Below are 18,431 nucleotides of genomic sequence, written 5' to 3'. Positions count from 1 at the left end.
TAAGGATCCTTTATGTGGAAAAGGAAGAAAATATAATGGAAGGAAAGAGGAGGATTCCAAATCTCATATATGAAATACTGTGGAGCTGTGGTGCATTGGCGAACAAGACTGGTAGAGGATAAAAGAGAGAGAAAGAAAGGCTAGACACAGTGTCAATCAAGACATACAAACAGTATATCTCACGATCAAGCCTTATCGAGCTTCCGTCTCAGGGTCCTCGTCCGCCGCAGCAGCTTCTTGAACTTGTGCTTCTTCATCTTCGCCAAGCGCCGTCTCCGGGTGCTGATGGCGTGCATGGTGCGGTTGTTGCGCGAGCGCTCGACGTAAGTCGCGCCGGGGTTGCTGTGCGGGGCGTCGATGACGGCGTTGGACTCGTCGGCGGCGCCGGGGGCGTCCATTTCCGGGGAGCGGACGAACGGGCCCGTGTGAGCCTGGTAGGTCTTGCGGCCCTGGGCGTCCGTGGACTCGTGGATGGTCAGGACAGCCGAGTAGCTGTTGTTGTCCGGATCGGCGGTGGTGGCAGCGGCGGCGTCGGCGTCGGCGGCGGCCTTGGCCTCGTCGAACGGCACGGGGGCCGGAGGCGGGTTGAACGGGCGGAAGCGCTTGGCGAGATCCTCCACGGAGACCTTCAGGTCAGCCATGTTAAGGCTGCTGTCGGGGTGGTGGTCCATCTCGAAGTGGTTGCCCAGGGCGCTGCCTTCTTGCTCGCCGAGCTGGTGGGCTGAGCTCTCCATGGTGTCTGCGGCGGCGGATAGCGTGAAGATCACGTCGTCCGCTTCCTGCTTGGTGGGCTTCTTCGCTGTGAAGATAGCGTTGAAGGCTTCGGCGGTGGAGGTCGGGGGGACGGTGGTCGAGACGGAGATGGGGCGATGGATGGAGAAGAACGACGCCACATGGACATCTGCGAAAGAAAGAATATAGTTAGCTTGGGCGAACCTTGGGTGTCTGAAGAGGGAGGTATCGTCCTGAACTCACCATGAGGCTGCAGGTGCTGCGTCGAGGGAACGCTGGGCAGGTTGGAAAACGCTGACGGCTGGTTCGACTTGGGACCGTTGCGGCCGTTGTCCTTCCCACGGCGTTTCGAGGCTTTCCCTTCACGCTTCTCCCCCGAGTTGACACCCTTCGTAGGAGCCTGAGACGAGGCCTCTACCCGTCGGGAGCCATCGCTAGGTTTCGAGGAGGAAGACGAGTACCGGCGCTGACGCACATGTTGAGTGGCGCCGAGAAGACCGTTGGAGGAGGTTGACAAAGTCTGAGTGGAAGAGCGAGAGATGCCGGAGATGGGCGCAAGAGGCGTCCATGCCACGCGGCGCAACGAGGAGGATAGCATTTTGGTCAGTGTCGTCAAGCCCAAGAGCTAGGCCGATGTTGTTCGGAAGAAAGCCGGGTAGAATCGCCAGAGGCGAAATGAAGTCAAACTGATCAGGCGGAATCGCCGATTAGGTAAGGCGGATGATCTTGCCCGGTCACGTGGCGCGTGGCGCATCGTACCTGGTTGACGGCCTCAGGCAAGAAACTGTGACAGCCTTAGGCATATGTCGGATCTGCAAACCGTATACTTCAGTCTTCGGAGATTTTGAAGTTATATATTCTTGATTTTCTGCAGTACCTCTGCTTTTTGTAAGTAAACGTATACATAATCAGACTATTTATGATATGGTCACTTATCAGTCAGTTTTAAGAATAGACTTGGTGAGAGCACGCTTATAAGGGAAAGAGTTTGTGGTCTAGAGTAAAGCAAATATATTCCCTGTTGTCAATAAATTACCGTGCCCCTTTCTCAATGTACAGGAGTTTATTCAAAAGGTCAATATGGCTCATACTCAGCCCTTTCCTCATCAGTCTCAACCAATTGCTCCAATATCTGACCTTTGACTTCCGCGAGAGCAGCTTTGCAATCACCGTACCGCTCATGCTCGATGAAGCCTTTGTCTGGCCATAGATCACCCATTCTCTCCTTGACCTCCTTCATACCACTGCATCTTCACTATCCGGTTTGATGCGTTGAAGATCTGCCTCCGAAAAGTGAAAGGGGAATGGGCTGTCATGAGTAACGGCAGGTACCTCTGCCCACGAGTCCTTCAGATCGACCAGAAAAGTCTGAAAGTGCGCCTCGCCATATTCAAACACTCGGTGGGCAAGAAAGATCAGTCCATATGCTGCTGTTTCTCGGTATTTAATAACTTAATACAGATCCGGGTTTTAGCTTGCATGAGTTTCCGCCATCCAATGAATAGGTTTTGGACGGCATACTCATGTACAGAGATGAAATATGACAAGACTGCCATTCGATAAACCCGTAATCTTTCCGGGATTCTGTGGGTCTATAAAGATATTATCATCATGTAAATCATCATGTCAGAGATAGGGACTAAAGATAGCTCGATTCTTTGGCAAAAGAGAATTGATGGCTTGTTGATACCATGCTAAAGCGGTGATTATCTTTTCTGTCTGGCTGGTAGAGTTTTGGGGCACAGAATAACGCGATTTGTTTTGGGAGTTTGATATTTTCAACTGCCTTTAACCCTCGCGTCCTGATTGCTTGTAGATATTGTGTTAACGAGGTCCCTGTATTCTTTTTAGTAAAGTAAGGAGCATGGTAATAATATAGATTATGACACACATGGCCCTTTCTCAACATCTAGCACTGGTCGACCTGCATCAAACCAATCCCGGCTTGTAGATGGGCCAATTGTAAACCCAGAATCTCTGACAGACTCGCCAGTATTAGAATAGTAGCTGCCTTCTAGCGGTTGCACGTCTCCCGTGTAGTATAAGCTGCCATAATGTGAGAATGAAACACTCAGCCATTGCTTCTGAAGATGTGTCACAGCAAGAAGCACTTGAAGCCATTGAGGCAGTGCCATTGTGTCCCAAACTCGAGACAGCGGAACCCCTTCAATTTTATCCATAATAATAAATTCAGATCCAAAGAATGCGATTCTGCGTGCGAGTTCCATGTATTTACTTGAGTTGCGGGTGTGTCAAGAACATTTCTGGCCTCAACAACCAGTCATTTTAGTAAGACTTTATTATCAGAACAAGCCTACAAAGTCCATAATAGCAACTTCACTAGCAGTCGTGAAGTGTGGAGCTCCAGCATTCGGATTAGGCACCTTGGCTACAATCTCCCGGCCATTATCCATAGCCATAAGGAATGTTTTGTTAAGCATGCCATCAGGGTACTTCGTGACCGAGATACACCGAGTAGCTCCGACCGAGCCTGCCGCGATACTCGCAAGACTATTCATGTCGAATATGACCTCTCGCTTGCGCATCTGCCTCGTCCATGACGAAAAGATCAGGTAGCACTCTATCACGCCAACATCGGACTGTCGGGAAAATGGAGATTGGTTGTGGATAAATACCAGTGTAGTAATTACTGAGCAAATCGAAAGATGATGGTAATTATGATGATGATGATGATGGCTTGTGGAGGAAAATTGGATAGAAATTATGGGAGACTCAAGGGAAACGAGACAGTCTGCATGGGGCCCTGAATAGGACAGCTTTTGGTGGCTTACTATCAACAAAACGTTTTGATGCGTGTCATGACGAAGGTAGGTATAATAAATACCCCTTTATATCGAGTCCGAGCAAGTTAAACGTAAATATAATATCAATGAGTGTAGTTTCAGAATTACTTTTCGCCGGGTTTTATTGCTCCAAAACCAATCATGAGTATACCAAAGGTGCCAGATTCGATAATAGATTGTTGAAACTTTAAGTTCTTGGCTAGAAGTCAAAGTCTGCGGCCATTTTAATATAGTAATCCGATATGGTGTAACGGCTAGCATCGCTGGTTTTCACTCAGCAGATCGGGGTTCGATTCCCCGTATCGGAGCTTAACTTTTTGTTTTTCTTTGTACTAGGTATCCCGCAAGGTAGATCTACCTCTTGGCAGTTCGTTGCATTTTTTGGGCTAGGATTAACAAGAAAAAAATCATGCTTACCTTCCAATTTTTGAAAGATCCCTTTGAAAGGAAGGTGGTTATGGAAAAATAGCAAAAAGTAAGCTCCGATACGGGGAATCGAACCCCGATCTGCTGAGTGAAAACCAGCGATGCTAGCCGTTACACCATATCGGATTGTTACGATGAATCATGCGTGCTTTTTAGTGTCTTCACCTAAAGAACATCCATACATCGACAATGTGATATAGAGACATTGAACCCTAACGTCAAAGAACGGCAATTTTCCCCTATCCTTCCCTTTTCTTCTTCTGCACTCAATATTCTTTTCTTATTAGGACAGGACCAGTGATCACATTTGCTTCTTTTATATTCATTGGCTCTAATATCAAGCGATTGTTTGACATCTCGGATATCAAGTAAAGCAATAGCTTGGGGTAGATACCCTTGGTAACCAGACGTATCCAGCTGTTATCTCGGCTTTCTTGCGACATACCGCAGTACCATCTCTGCTTTATTTGCCTTCGACTTCATTTGTGGAAAAAGGCTGGGCTACCAAGCTTATATTATTTCAAGATCAACCACCGCACAGATGCCTTAGATTACACCAATTGGTACCTTGTGGACCATCTATCCCTCGCTCGCCACATCATATACCCTTTACAGATTCTACTTCGTGCACCTACAGCTTGCCATGGGAAGGTTTTACTATGGACCGGAATTCGGAATCCCCGTTGAGTCATTGCTCTACACAGAGATAAAAGCGAGCCGATTCAAATCTAAAGGCTCGCTCTTAATACAGCCTCCTATCAACAAGGCATCAGAAGGAGATACCCAACAGGATAATACGATGATTCTATTCTCTGCTGAAGCTCGAATTTGCTCTACGCTTCCGGCTTTAGGTATGCGGACGCAAGATATAGCGGTAGTAACACGACGAAATTTACCACGGCTGTGGCCATGCCGCGAAAACGGACCTATGTGTCTGCCGGCATATCCCCACTTTTGACCCGGGCTTCGACGACATCTTGGTCTCTCAAAATAGGCGTTATTGTTCTACCACAAGCCCCAAAGTCCCAGCCGACCACGGGGGTTGCGATGAAAGTAATACCTCTTGGCAGTTGGAGATTCGAACCCTGGATGAAACTCATGCAAGCCTCATTCTTACCATATGGATGGATCTAGGACCGGGGCTCAGTGTAATAGATCCTCAGTGGAAGTATCGTCTTTTTAATGTACCCCCGTCGCTTTCGGCAAAATACGAAATAGTAGACCCTCGCCTACGGTTCGAGAGGGACTCTGTTCAGGCTAGGTCTTCAAATGCTCTGTCCGAGGACGAGATGTATTACCGGAATATCTCGTTGCTAGAAGGGAAAAGATATCAGACACCTCTCAATCGAGAAAAGAAAACTCCCATGAAAAGGCTCCACTCCACTCTCCCTTTTCTCTCTTTCTTTCTTTCTTTGACTGCTGGTACTAATTTAACTACAACTTTATGCTAAATCCGATAAATCCGAAGGATTTATCATCCCCAAGACCGATAACTAAACTATACCATAAGCGCACAACTAGCAACGCGGTGGCTGACCTCTCTCCATGACAATAATCCGCATTAACCTTAGGATCCACTTCCTAGTTGGAGATAGATAAGATTCAATCAATTTTAATTACGCCTAGACCGGCTTTTCTTCGAGATTTTAGCCGCTGGGACACGGACTTCCGTTCGATCGATCATGTTATTGCATGTCCTCTATCTGATAGCTAAGCGCATGGAATGAATACTATATATCCGGGTAAAAAGATACAAAAGGGATGAAGTTTGAGACGGAAAATCCCAGTGGGTAGATAAGGCTGGAGAGTCGGCGAGGAAATCAATTAACGCAGAGATTAGATTAGTGAGAAAGGTAAAAAGAGAATGGCGAAATCGTCCGGCACATGATTAATGTGTCATGAAGGAAAATCAAATTAATACAAGAGGAGATGGTATCAATCTGCATTATATAGGAAAAATGGAATGAGACCCTCGCTGAACCGAAAGAAACGTAAGGTCACCGGGTACTATGGGCTTTTCATGAGGCGTGCCGAATAAGTAGATGTGTTAGGACCCGACGCCCTTGGGCGGGGACTAGGCACAGAGAAGTGAGAGAGAGAAAGTGGGATATATAAGGTGGTGGTGTGTGGTAGGTCCGAGCGAGCCGAAATGGCATCGTATGGCATGGCATGGCGTGGATATCGCTCGGGGAATGCAATCTAAAGGACGGTAGATTAGAAAAATGAAAGTCGAAGGTTCGTGCTCGTGGAGGTTCTCGTGAAAGCCGATCTTTCCCTGGTGAGGAGGAGCATCTGTCCCCGCTTATAAGATGAGGGTATGAAGGTTTTTCTGGATTATCATGTCCTGCACCGAATCCATGGTTGCTTTCAGCAGGGTTGTATCGGTGGCGTTCGTGTAGTGGACGTAGATTTCGCGATCTGGTATCCGATTGATGCCGCGGAATCGATCGGCGAAGTACCTGGCGGCAGCGTCGAAATCGACATTCGAGCCGTTGTAATCGGGGAAGTGGTTGGATACCGGGGAGACGTCGAGTTTCGCCTTGAAGAGATCGATCTTGTTGAGGAAGAGAATAATAGGTTTCCGCTTGAACCATTCTCCGTTGACTAGAGACTCAAAGAGCATCATGGCTTCGTGCATTTGGTTCTGAGCAGATGGGGTCAGGATGACATTTTCACCAAGCGCATGCGGGATGAACTCACGGCATTTTGGTCTTCTACGAGACACTGATCGTAACCGGACAATGCGACCATGAACAGAAGGCATTGAACGCCCTCGAAACAGTGGATCCACTTCTTCCGCTCAGACCGTTGACCACCAACGTCCATCATTCTGAAATTCATCTGACCCAACTCGAACAGGGTCTCGGTTATTCCTGTTGTCCGTAAACGAGCTTGCAGCATGTCTTGATTGTCGGGAAGCCAGCCCGGTGCGAAGATCCGGTCAAGCGACGTGAAAAAGCTGGGATATGTTAGCACGTGTTGGCTCAATACACCCATATCCTAGCACTTACTAATGCAGGTTGTCATGGAGAGCAAACTCATGCCCCCGAGCGACGGCCTTCTGCACCCCTTGGTCGTCCCACATGCCTATCATAGCGTCGCGCACTTTGAGGTCCGAAAAGGCTTCGTCGCAGCCTACGTCAGGCTCTAGGCTGTCCACTAGATCCGCCAATGGCTAGAGTAGGAATATCCGTTAGCCCAAAATGCTCATTGACGAGGAATCATCAGCCGGCCTACCTGTGTCTTCTCGCTCTCATATTGGATATTCTCCGCGCGTATAATGTCCAACAAGACCTTGAACGCAATTACAAGGTTGGAATAGATTACCGCGCGTGTTTGACGCCGCTCTTCATCAGGAAACCCTCCCGAATGAATGATCCGCATTTGCTTGATGATTGTCGATTTTCCAGACTCTCCAGCACCTGTTGTGTCACAGTCAGTTCCGACACCTTCCATAATCGCCGTGTGATCTAATCCTGATACATACCAAGAAGGAGAATCTTGATGGTCCTGTCCAGGTTCTTTTTATCATTTTTCAAGACCTTTTCAATCCGAGCAGTCCGCTGGAGCGCATCCTTGTCCGTCGTGTCGACGGGTTTCGAGCTCATACACCCCATTTTGAAATACCTGCCCCACGGATACCGGGATTAACTGCATATGATAGTCAGATCTCGATTCTGCTGCCCACATATGTTAAAGATTTAGTGGGAGCCGTCCCCGAAGCGATTGTCTTTGTCTTCGAAGTTGAATCAGGGATACGCTCGGACTGTGTCACTTGACCATCCAAGAACCGGCGCCCGAGACATACAAACAGAGCTATGATCGCAAACACGAGGAGGGGGGCAGAACCACGGAAGCCCCGAAAACAAGACATGAAAGAAAGAAAGACACTTACACCAATGTAATCCGACCAATACCCGGCTCGAATCTGCATCACACGAATACGTTAGTCAGAATAAACCTCTATTGAGGAGTCGCTCATGGCGCAGTAATGCGCATATGGTCTAACATACAGCGCGATATCGGATGAATGGAGACCAAATCGTCGACGCTTTCTAGCTCCCGAGCGCGTCCAGTTTCAAGATCGCTTGACTTCGAATATACCTCCAATGTGTCCTTCAATCGATACCTCGAGTCTTCACCAACGACGCACTCGTTCTGCGTCTTGTAGACCCCCGAAGAGATTCCCTGTCGCAAGAAGCCGCAAAGGTATAAACACGACGAGATTCAAAGCTCCGACTCTGGCCCTCGTGTTCCCAATTCCAACTGAAACGTGCGTTGCCAAGGCGGAGATATTTAGTTTCGGGAGTTCCGGCGTCCTCAGCTGGGCGTTCAGGAGTACTGTTTCGACTTAACCGTGGAGGAGATAATATCGTAGATTATAGCCCCGCGACCCAGCGTGATCCCACTGCGTTCCGAGTTCCGGATCGGTTCTTGGTAGGAGGATAGGAGGGACTGGCGCAAGTCAAATCGAGGGTTCGAGGATGGAGGAGTGCCGACAGCAGCTAGGTCCGCTAAGCGGGGAAGAAAAAGAGGGAGACACCGAGGGTTTGGTATATTAATACCCTGGTCAGCGGTTCATGTCTACCGACCCACCGGGTGAGAACGGGCAAAAGGGTAATAAGGAAAGGGGACAAATGTGGGGGGGTTGATGAGAGAGGGAAGTTAGGAGGAGTCCACCCGAGTGGGATCAGAATAGGGTGTACGTTGGGAGATAATGTTGCGCAATTCACAGGTTATATTCAACCAAGACCGATCGGAGGGGAGGGGGGGTCATGGTGCCAACGCGGGTCGGATGCTAAGAAGTTTTGGGAGTAGTCATCCTGCAGTGGACATTTAGTTCGGGGGGAGGGACTTCGGTACTAAGAACAATTTAATATTGAGGACTCCATACGGCGAAATTGGGTAAAAGATTTCCGAAGAGAAAGATGAGTCTGAGCCAAGGAGGAGAGGCAGAAGCTGGGTTGACCGGGCTGACAGGCCGTAGCTGGTTTAGTGGTCATCTAGCGGGGGAACTAGCAGGCTTCGGAGGTATCTATCTCCAAAGTAACCTACCTCTTTGGTCATAGAGTCGATGGGGAATGGGTGTGGAATGTTCATTTGAGTGGTCCAGCAGAGGTAGCGGATCCACCGGGAGAGGGTCCATTCATCTTTCATGGTTAGTTCTCCATTCCTTCTGGTTTCTGGGCCTGTCTGGAGCTGATTGGAAAATGGAGAGATTAAGGTAAGTACTAGATATGCAAGCTCCTGTCTTTCAATTGGTTTTGTTAGTATTCCAGTACAGGTCGTTAGTCAGGTACATGCAGGAGATCCCGTATTAGTATCGGAGTTTACAGATATATAGAGACATCTGCCGTCAGCATGCAGGGGTACTCCGCCAACAGGTGTATTCTCAGTCCTTTTGCCTGTCTATGGCCATGATTACTCAGTACCTCGTGTATCATTATTGAATATCAACTACTCCGTTAATCCATACAGGATCTGATGGGAAAACCAAAAATACACCGGGCATAATACCATGGACGGAACACGTTTTACTGAAACAGACAGCTTCCTCAGGCGTCGAGGATTGCCAAGCGCTGCAACCGAACAATCGCCACGAGGTTGATACGCCATTCGACGCATTCTGAGCATGCACGGATCGACAATACTATTCAAGTGCCCATCAAAGCCATCATAGTCATACATCCAACTTTCCAGGTCATGTTGGCCGTCGTACAAGAAAAGCCCCATTCATTAATCATGGGGTCGGGCATGTTGCTTGTTTAGTTCTGCAGCGGATTTACTCTCCGTAACCGACATTATCACTTGCACTAGTCAATCCTGCCAACGTCCTGTCAATGTATCCAGAAAAAGAAAGCAAAAAAGCAATGACGGTCAGTTCCGGTGCCTGTTGATCTTTTCTGAAGGCCCCTGTCATTAACGCGATGGATTATTACGGACACGGTCGTAAGGGACCCCAGCGCGATCAGTCCTTCTTTTCTCATTTTCATTTTACTTCCATTGGATCTGTTGGTTTTAATATTCTTAGCTGGTGCATTACTAATCTCTGCTGGTTGATTGTGGGGTTAGAGAAATTGAATAAAAATAAAAAATAAAAAAATAGAAAAATGAAAGATAAATGTTAAAGGATAAAAAATAAAAAGTTAAATCTATCGAGTCAGTGTACCGGTTTCGTCATGACTCAGTTGGGAGGTCAAAGGTGTATTGTGTCATTGTATACACCGTAACCCCCCGTCGTAAATTAATAATTGGAATGTACTCCTGTACTCCGTACATAACTGTGTAGCTAAGTACGGAGTATACTGTTGGTCAAAGACAAATTTGATGACATGTTCCAAAGTCTATTTCTCAGTCAAATTTTATAAGCTTCACGTCAGCCTAAATGCAGAGAATCAAATTGTTGTTCAAAAGAAACAAAGAGAAGGGAAACACAGTCAAAAGTGCACATTCGGGTGGCGCTCGGTTCTCGGACTTCCGGTTTCATCTGCCCCGAAAGCAACAAAACATACGCCCCGTTATAACACCAAGGCAGAGACAACCGTATTCATTTCCAGTCCGTTACAATACATTACCAACTCCTCGATTGCTTCTTGACTTGTCTTGCACCCCTGGTCGAGGAAACTCACCCGCTCGCAATGCTTGCTTCGATGGGGATCTCGAACTGATCATATGCTGTTGGATATGCGGAGGGGTTCGGGTAGCTACAGGTCATAAATTAAGAAGAACCATGTTCGTCAATTTGTGTGGGAAAATATTCAATTCCAATGTCTTGGCCTGCTCAACCACTCCACATGGAGTACGGTGCTTCGTAAACTCGCGACCAGGAGGTTCATGACCTATCGCTCTATAGGCGCCGATCAAGTCTTATCCATCATGTCTTGAGAAAGGCGGAGTTTCTGAATCCAAGGCTCGGGGAGGAGAACAACATCCAGGAACCTTGTTCATAACAGGACCAATATTGAATTATACACCGATCAACAGGGTTGTTATACAGGATAATTCTGTCTCCGAACTTGTCCGTTCTGGTGATTTATGCTTCTCACCGGACAGTCTCCGTGTACGGGGTACATGTATGATCGACCATCATAAAGCAGTCATGGGGCCGAAGCCAGAACTATAAGCCGTAGATATGACAGGTACCCGTTGAGCAACATGGCAATCTGAGCTATCTACTAGTACCTTTTAGGAAGTAGACGTCGTGCGTCCACGGCACTGGGTGACAGCGAGAAGGAAGATGAGAGTATTCATTTACCACTACTGTTGGCCCATCTTCCTCTCTAGTCAAGTCTTGCAGTTCATGATGTTGGTCGAAAGCCTGGTGTTCATCAAGTGGGTTCGTTCGTTCTATCATTAGCCACAATGCCATGATATATCATATTGCCTTTTTCCGGGGTCGAGCCTCGTATCGGGTTCGATATATCAATTTAATTAAATAATTTTTTCACTTCTATATTTATTCATTCCATTGTTATTTATTGTTTTTCAAAAGGAACCCGAAATTAGCCCGTTTCACGAAAGAAGTAGGTTTTCTTCCTTTGACTCCACACGCCAAGCAGGACATTTAGCGGAGTGGCTTGACAAAATTCGACCCCTCAAGCGTTGAAACGGGGTCGGTGCATGTCGTTGTTGATCAATGTCACCCGTAACAAAGTACCTACCTACTCCGGAGCAGCCGGTTCTGTTAGTTCAACAGCCAGCATCTTCGCAGACTGTGTGTGGCATGACCTGTCGCAACCACGCGAGTTTCTCACCTCCAAATCCCGCCACTGCGGTGTACCCGATCAGTTAGTGGTATCTCTTCATTTCCCATTATCTGGGTAGGTCTCCGCACGTTGCTAGGCGCCCCCAATTGACTCGGGGAACCTGCCCACGCTTTCTCGGATTAGGAAGTACGAGGTGCGCCCCAGGCCTGGCGGGCCTAGGCAGCTAACCACAATTCTTCAATTCTTCAGCAACAGAGTATATAGTACCCACTACCCGGAGTCTCAGAGAGGTACGAATGCCGACAGCCCAGTGCATCTGTCATGTCCACCATCAGAAAGGTAAGAGATGTCGCGTGGTTCTATTTTGAGGAGTCTAGAAGACCTGTCTACTACACCTAATCAGACCTACTAAGCATCCAGACCCACCGTTTTTCTCTCGGCAACTTGTTCGCCCTATGTTTCCTCCAGACTCTCCCCTGTCCAGTCACACGACCTCCTTGTTCGTACGGCTGGTGGTGGAGAGGTAGAAAAGTGGATAATGAGATGGCCGTTTCAGGTTTTGACAGCCTGCCAAGTTTCTCCTTCCTTCTCTTTCTCTCTTTCTCTCTCTTAGTTTTTCATTTTTTGATTTCTTATTTTCCATTTCTTGGCCTCCTTTCCATCCGGCGTTTGACCCCTTTCGCCAGTATCCCGATCGGTCGATCCTTATTTGCCGGTGCTATTTTCGTGGTGACGGGTGGATAGGGATCTATCATAGTATGATCTGTTTTTTTCCGGCTCTTCCGAGTTTGTATTCCTTAGGGTAAAGATTGTTGACGGGGTGTGGAGGAAAGGATATTGTTATGGATTTGTACGGGCTATAATCATAGACCTTGAGTAGAACTACTAGTCGCTAATCTAATACTATAGTTATTTCCTTCATAATTGGCTTATTTATCTTTATTTCCCTCTTCAACCATTTTGTCTTAGTCATTTATTCTTGTTGACTAGACTATAACTAGTTTGTTACAATAGTTTTAAGAAAAATAAAGTAGATATAGACTTCTGATATCACCTCGACCTGTTAGGTATATATGCTAGGTAGTATTCTGCCCAGGACGGCATCCCATGATTATATAGCTACACTTGATTGATCTGTAGCTACTATGCTCAACCGCAAACCCGGTTGGTCATATGGAGGAGATTACTGACTATTCCTCGACTGTTGTAATCGAGTCATATCATCATGCTGTTTATTGTACCGATTCAAAAGCACCCCTTGCTCTGCTGACAGTACCTACGAGGTAATGGCCACGCATGGTTGAAGACCAATCAGGAGTGCTATGCTCCGAAATTCTCAGAACGATTAAGGGGCTTTCTTTGTGTCAGGATTCTCAGACACAACATCAAAGAGTCACCTCACTCACATCCCCCACAACTAACCCAACATCATTTCCCTTGGCACGACCGCCGATCATATCGGATCTAAAGAGCTTGAGATCAGCCTAGTCGTTACGTTTTGACATCCGCAGTTCGCCAGTATACAACGCAGATGTACAAAGCAGAGAAACCAGCGCCAGCTGGCGGTGGGCAAGATCTCCCGATCACGAAGCGTACAGCCTTTGAAGACCCGAGTACAGCTCATGCGAAAAGAATCAAACACATCCATGATGGGTCAACAGAACTAGCACCAGATATTACAACTCTAGCTATTACAGCTCCAGTTCTTAAACCTTTAACTACAACCCGTAGGGTGGCTTTTCCTGAGAAAGTATATTACCATCTCTACCTAGGCGACTGTCAGGATGTGCTCTAACTACTTTACTCCGGAGTAAAGCCTGCGGTTGTGGAAGAGCGAAACGGCGAGATCGAATTCCAAGTTGTCAACAATGATGGTTCCCACGAGAGTACGATCGTACTTACAGGACTCAAATGCCTGTTTCAGAAGCAGCTTCCCAAAATGCCGAAGGATTATATTGCGCGTCTTGTGTATGACCGCACACATCAATCATTGGCCATCGTGAAAAGGCCTCTGGAGGTCATTGGTGGGATATCATTTCGAGAATTTCGAGATCGCAAGTTCGCCGAAATTGTCTTTTGCGCTGTCTCGTCGGATCAGCAAGTAAAAGGCTATGGTGCACATCTCATGGCTCATTTAAAGGACTATGTCAAGGCTACTTCCCCAGTGATGCACTTTCTTACCTATGCTGATAATTATGCCATTGGCTATTTCCAAAAACAAGGCTTTACCAAAGAGATCATCCTCGACAAGTCGATCTGGATGGGATGTATCAAGGATTATGAAGGAGGCACACTTATGCAGTGCTCCATGCTTCCCCGAATACGATATCTTGAAGTTGGTCGTATGTTGCTGAAACAGAAGGCAACTGTCCTAGCCAAAATGCAACGCTCAAGCAAAAGCCACATAATCCATCCACAACCCCAGCAGTGGGCTCATGGCGTTACTCCAATCGATCCACTCTCCGTACTCGCCATTCGGGAGACTGGCTGGTCTCCGGAGATGGATGCATTATCACGAGAACCACGGCATGGACCCCATTTCAATGAACTTCGACGTTTTTTAAACCAAATCCAAAACCATCAACAAGCATGGCCCTTTTCGAGCCCGGTTAATGGAGATGAAGTCCCTGACTATTACAATGTCATCACATCGCCAATGGACCTGTCGACTATGGAAGAAAAAGTGGAGGGCGATTGTTATACGGCTCCCAAAGAACTTGTCCGCGATCTACAATTGATTTTCAATAATTGTCGGCAATATAACGATGCAACAACTGCATATGCCAAGTGCGCGGTTAGGTTGGAGAAGTTCATGTGGGGCCTTATCAAGGAGATTCCGGAGTGGCATGAACTACTTGAAAAATAATCGGTCAAAAGCGGTTCTTCGTAAGGAACACCTTTCGTAACAACCCCGGGCCACGTCCAAAATGATGAGATCATTGAGATGTCAGCATTGTAACATACCACTAACAACCATTGATAGGATCTTGGTATATAGACTAGGCTGCTTAAATCATGGCGTTTCCCCATTTCCCAACTAGATGTTTCGAGTTACTCCATGCACATGGGTTTGTTGCTTTGCGTGGAGCCTAGCAGTCAAAGTATACACATGGAGCAGGTACATGTGCGACACGGCCTTCATTGTTTGGAATCCCTACTATAATTGATACTACTAGACATATATTCTTCTCCTGCTTTGTTATTATTTACCAAATTCATTCTGTCATCTTAGCTCGCCTGGGTCCTTTGGAGAGCCAGTCAGCTATTGCAGAATTCGGGTAGCAGAGCCAACTCGACAGCTTCAACAAGCTGTGGAGCTCGCATGGGAGCATTCAAAACTAGATAGACATGGTTTAGGCTACTGTAACATCTTTGGAATATTCATGGGATTTGATTCGATGCGAATTATGTTATTTCTTGGGGCAATTTTATAGACCCACTGGGTGTTTGTATATATTTTGTCTACGCTCCGTTGATAAGCCCATATCACTGACAGTATATACACAGCCGATCTCTAAGGCGCGAGTAGCTGAAGCATACAGGATGTGCCTGTTATCCGAATACTTTTCCTCATTCCTTCTCTTCCTCCTGGAATATCTAGAATAGTAACATGTTTATTTGTGTTCCACTATGCGCCCTACTGCACGATGACATGCCAGCTGACTCATCACGTGGCCTGTGGTGCTATGATGAAATGTCGTAGCCTCCCCGGCGCTTTTCTAGTGTTGTCTCTCCATCATCAAGAATTGAGCGCATCTAAATATACTTGATTTTTTCTTCCAATTATTATCCAATTGCTGTATGTGTGTGTATTAATGTGGAACGTGAGACGGATGACTAGTGAAACAGCATGCCCTCTCCCAGGTCAGCTTTCGGGAGCATACTACACTAATGGGTAGATGGACACTGACAGCCCATAGCTACCATGATGAGCCCGGAAACACTCCACCTCCTCGAGAAATGTCTACACCTGAGCTAGAAAAGTGTCGTTTCTTCCACCCTAGCTACAATGCAAGCTATGAGCGGATCCGGCAGCCCGTGAATGTCCGCCGTAACACCCAAACATCATGGCTGTCCCTGGCTCGTTATGCTGTGGGCACAGCCATGCTCGCTTCAGTATACTTCTACTTTTGGACAGGACTGTGGAGTGAGCTCGAGACCTTGCCTCAACTGTTTATGTTCCCCTACTGACGTTTACTCGGTTTAGGTGGCCTAGCTGACGATGCTTCCCCGCACCATACGGCACCCCCTCTCTGCGAGACACCCGAGTGTGTGCACGCTGCTTCTAATATTCTCGCCAACCTGGATCCCAACCATGCGGAGATTGACCCGTGTACCGATTTCGATCAATACGTGTGCGGGGGCTGGAGAGAAGGGCATGACATGCGTCCTGACCAAGGATCTATATTTGCGGGGACTCTCATGGCGGAAACAGCCCAGACGAAGCTTCGTCATGTTTTGGAGACCTCGGGGGCGTCGGATCCGTCCGATGCAAACAATTATGAGAAACTGAAGGCGGCTTACGGCGCTTGCATGGATGAGACTGCGATCCGCGAGCGCGGCAGCAAGCCTCTTGAAGATATACTGGCTAAGTTTGACGATATATACGGCAAAAGCTCCGAAGAAGGATCGAGCGCCAACCTCACCAATGCGATACAATTCTTTCTGAATTTCGGAGGCTCTGCATTATTGTCATTATATCCTGCTGTATGAAAGCCCCCTCCTGCCTCTTCGGGCACCCGCTGACAACGCAGCCTGATGATCGGAATCCCGACTCCCTTGCCCTGTTCGTGAATCCAGTTGCAGAGATTGGACTGCCAGCAAGGGAGTATTATAACAACAGCGAGCTTGTGGCTGAATACAGCACAGTAACAAAAAAGGTCCTTGGCAGCTTCTCTGGGAAAAAAGCGACACGGCGTATCGAAGACCTCATGGAATTTGAGAAGAAACTTGCAGACGTGAGTCCGGATACGGAGACCCAACAGGACGTGACGAAATATTACAACCCACACACTGTGAAAGAAACGGAATCACTCCTCCCGCAAGTTGACCTGTCCAGCATCATCTCTTCTCTGGCGCCGAGGGGTTTTGCAACCGATCGCTTGATCCTGGGATCGCCCACGTACATGAAGTCGCTATCTTCCATTTTGAATGACACCCCCAGGGAGATCGTCCAGCTGTATTTCCGATGGAAAATCATCCAGGTGTTTGAGGACAGCATCGAGGATAGCCGGATTGCACCCCTTCGCGAATTCAACAACGTCCTTGAAGGGAAGGATCCTAAATCTACCAAAGACCGGTGGCGAAGGTGCATCACTTCGCTGGATTTCAGTCTCGAGTGGATCTTAAGCCGTTTCTACGTCCTAAACTCCTTTTCCGAGGAGTCGAAGAAGCTCGGAGATCAGATCATATCGGACATCAAAGATCGCTTCGTATACACATTAGACCAGACGAACTGGATGTCTCCCGAAGTGCGAAAGCTAGGGATAGAGAAGGTCGGAAATATTGTGCAGAAGATCGGATATCCCGCCAAAAGCCCTAATATTATGGACCCCGGGGCGGTGGAAAAATACTACGAGAGCTTGAAAGTCTCAAAGGACGCCTTCTTCGATAATGAATTGGCCGCCGCGCAATTTGGCATCAGACGACTATGGTCAAAACTGGGAAAGCCAGTCGATAAGGACGAGTGGGACATGTCTGCACCCACCGTGAACGCATACTACAACCCCCCTGGGAACGAAATCGTGTTCCCCGCTGGGATCATGCAACCTCCAACATTTTACGGACCGACTGCTCCTCTCTACTTGGCCTATGGTGCCTTTGGGGCCGTCAGTGGGCATGAACTATCGCACGGTAAGCCGTTCTATAGGAAGACTTGAGAGTTTCGCTCACACTTATCTTCCAGCGTTCGATTCCACAGGCCGACATTATGACCAGACAGGGAACTACACCAACTGGTGGGACGAGAAGACGGTCCAAGCCTTTGAGGAGCGTGCGCAGTGCTTTGTGGACCAGTATTCGGAGTTCACCGTGCCGGGCGAGAAGTCGGAGCCTCTCCATGTCAACGGGCGTCTCACTCTAGGCGAAAACATCGCCGACGCCGGTGGTCTGGCAGCTGCCTACCACGCGTGGAAGAAGCGTGACGAAGTGAAGGCCGACGCCCATCTGCCGGGGCTCTCGGAGTTTACCAAAGAGCAGCTGTTTTTCATCTCATACTCCAATTGGTGGTGCAGCAAGACGACTCTGCAGGCGGCCCGGGAGGCTATTTACAATGACCCGCACGCGCCTAAACCCGTCAGAAACATCGTAAGTATCTTGATCAAACCTCTGCACTTATGGTGGACCCTCTAACCTGGATATCTCACAGGCGACTATGGCAAACTCTCGGGAATTCAGAGAAGCCTTCAAGTGTCCGGAAAAGAAGCCTACTTGCAAGCTCTGGTAGCTGAACAGGAGCATTCCTATTTCCAGTATAGGCTAAATATTATGGAGTATTACGAAAATCGCAATAACGGTTATTCCCACCATATGTCTTTTCCCACATATCACCCTTCCCGTAGCTCACCATTTCCCGCAAATCACCTTCTGCCATAGGTCATCTATTCTCCGTAACAGACCACCCAAACCCTCAACCTACACCGGTGACATCAACACAAAAATGAATATCCTCCCACTACAACACTCCCATCAAACCCATCCACTCTGTCACACACACAGCTGTACCCCCAATAAGAACAACAATAACACCCGCCACACATAGTAC

At 47.8% G+C, this 18,431-nt stretch overlaps 4 protein-coding genes and 2 non-coding genes across 6 annotated transcripts; 3 read left to right on the top strand and 3 right to left on the bottom strand.

The window, feature by feature from the left end:
• Positions 1-185: 185 nt before the first annotated feature.
• Positions 186-1,330, bottom strand: BDW47DRAFT_125358 (mitochondrial 37S ribosomal protein mS38; the record flags this gene model as incomplete). The annotated part of the gene is made up of 2 exons (XM_024816369.1): positions 186-901; positions 976-1,330. 2 exons carry the CDS (start codon positions 1,328-1,330, stop codon positions 186-188), a joined length of 1,071 nt encoding a protein of 356 aa, XP_024672536.1.
• Positions 1,331-3,772: 2,442 nt separating this feature from the next.
• BDW47DRAFT_t77 lies at positions 3,773-3,844 on the top strand. Its single transcript has one exon. It is a non-coding gene; the product is annotated as a tRNA-Glu (tRNA).
• A 172-nt stretch (positions 3,845-4,016) lies between these two features.
• BDW47DRAFT_t69 lies at positions 4,017-4,088 on the bottom strand. Its single transcript has one exon. It is a non-coding gene; the product is annotated as a tRNA-Glu (tRNA).
• Positions 4,089-5,671: 1,583 nt separating this feature from the next.
• On the bottom strand, positions 5,672-8,306 carry BDW47DRAFT_23700 (guanine nucleotide-binding protein subunit alpha). Its single transcript, XM_024818536.1, has 7 exons — positions 7,976-8,306; positions 7,858-7,890; positions 7,450-7,613; positions 7,200-7,384; positions 6,974-7,137; positions 6,663-6,921; positions 5,672-6,606 (listed from the first exon to the last, which is right to left on the bottom strand). The coding sequence occupies exons 3-7, from the start codon at positions 7,577-7,579 to the stop codon at positions 6,265-6,267; spliced, it is 1,080 nt and encodes a 359-aa protein (XP_024672535.1). The 5' UTR covers positions 7,580-7,613; positions 7,858-7,890; positions 7,976-8,306; the 3' UTR covers positions 5,672-6,264.
• Positions 8,307-13,199: 4,893 nt separating this feature from the next.
• On the top strand, positions 13,200-14,671 carry BDW47DRAFT_117255 (bromodomain-containing protein; the record flags this gene model as incomplete). The annotated part of the gene is made up of 4 exons (XM_024815053.1): positions 13,200-13,418; positions 13,485-14,418; positions 14,468-14,554; positions 14,652-14,671. The coding sequence occupies 4 exons, from the start codon at positions 13,200-13,202 to the stop codon at positions 14,669-14,671; spliced, it is 1,260 nt and encodes a 419-aa protein (XP_024672534.1).
• A 738-nt stretch (positions 14,672-15,409) lies between these two features.
• BDW47DRAFT_104983 (M13 family metallopeptidase) lies at positions 15,410-18,193 on the top strand. The gene is made up of 6 exons (XM_024812459.1): positions 15,410-15,532; positions 15,589-15,815; positions 15,876-16,375; positions 16,423-17,521; positions 17,574-17,974; positions 18,036-18,193. Exons 1-6 carry the CDS (start codon positions 15,519-15,521, stop codon positions 18,111-18,113), a joined length of 2,319 nt encoding a protein of 772 aa, XP_024672533.1. The 5' UTR covers positions 15,410-15,518; the 3' UTR covers positions 18,114-18,193.
• Positions 18,194-18,431: the final 238 nt, after the last annotated feature.

The sequence above is a fragment of the Aspergillus candidus genome (genome assembly GCF_002847045.1).
Source record: "Aspergillus candidus strain CBS 102.13 unplaced genomic scaffold BDW47scaffold_19, whole genome shotgun sequence".
NCBI classification, from domain to species: Eukaryota; Fungi; Ascomycota; class Eurotiomycetes; order Eurotiales; family Aspergillaceae; genus Aspergillus; species Aspergillus candidus.
The sequence above is the reverse complement of the archived record's forward strand: the minus strand, read 5'-3'. Positions and strand labels throughout refer to the sequence as shown.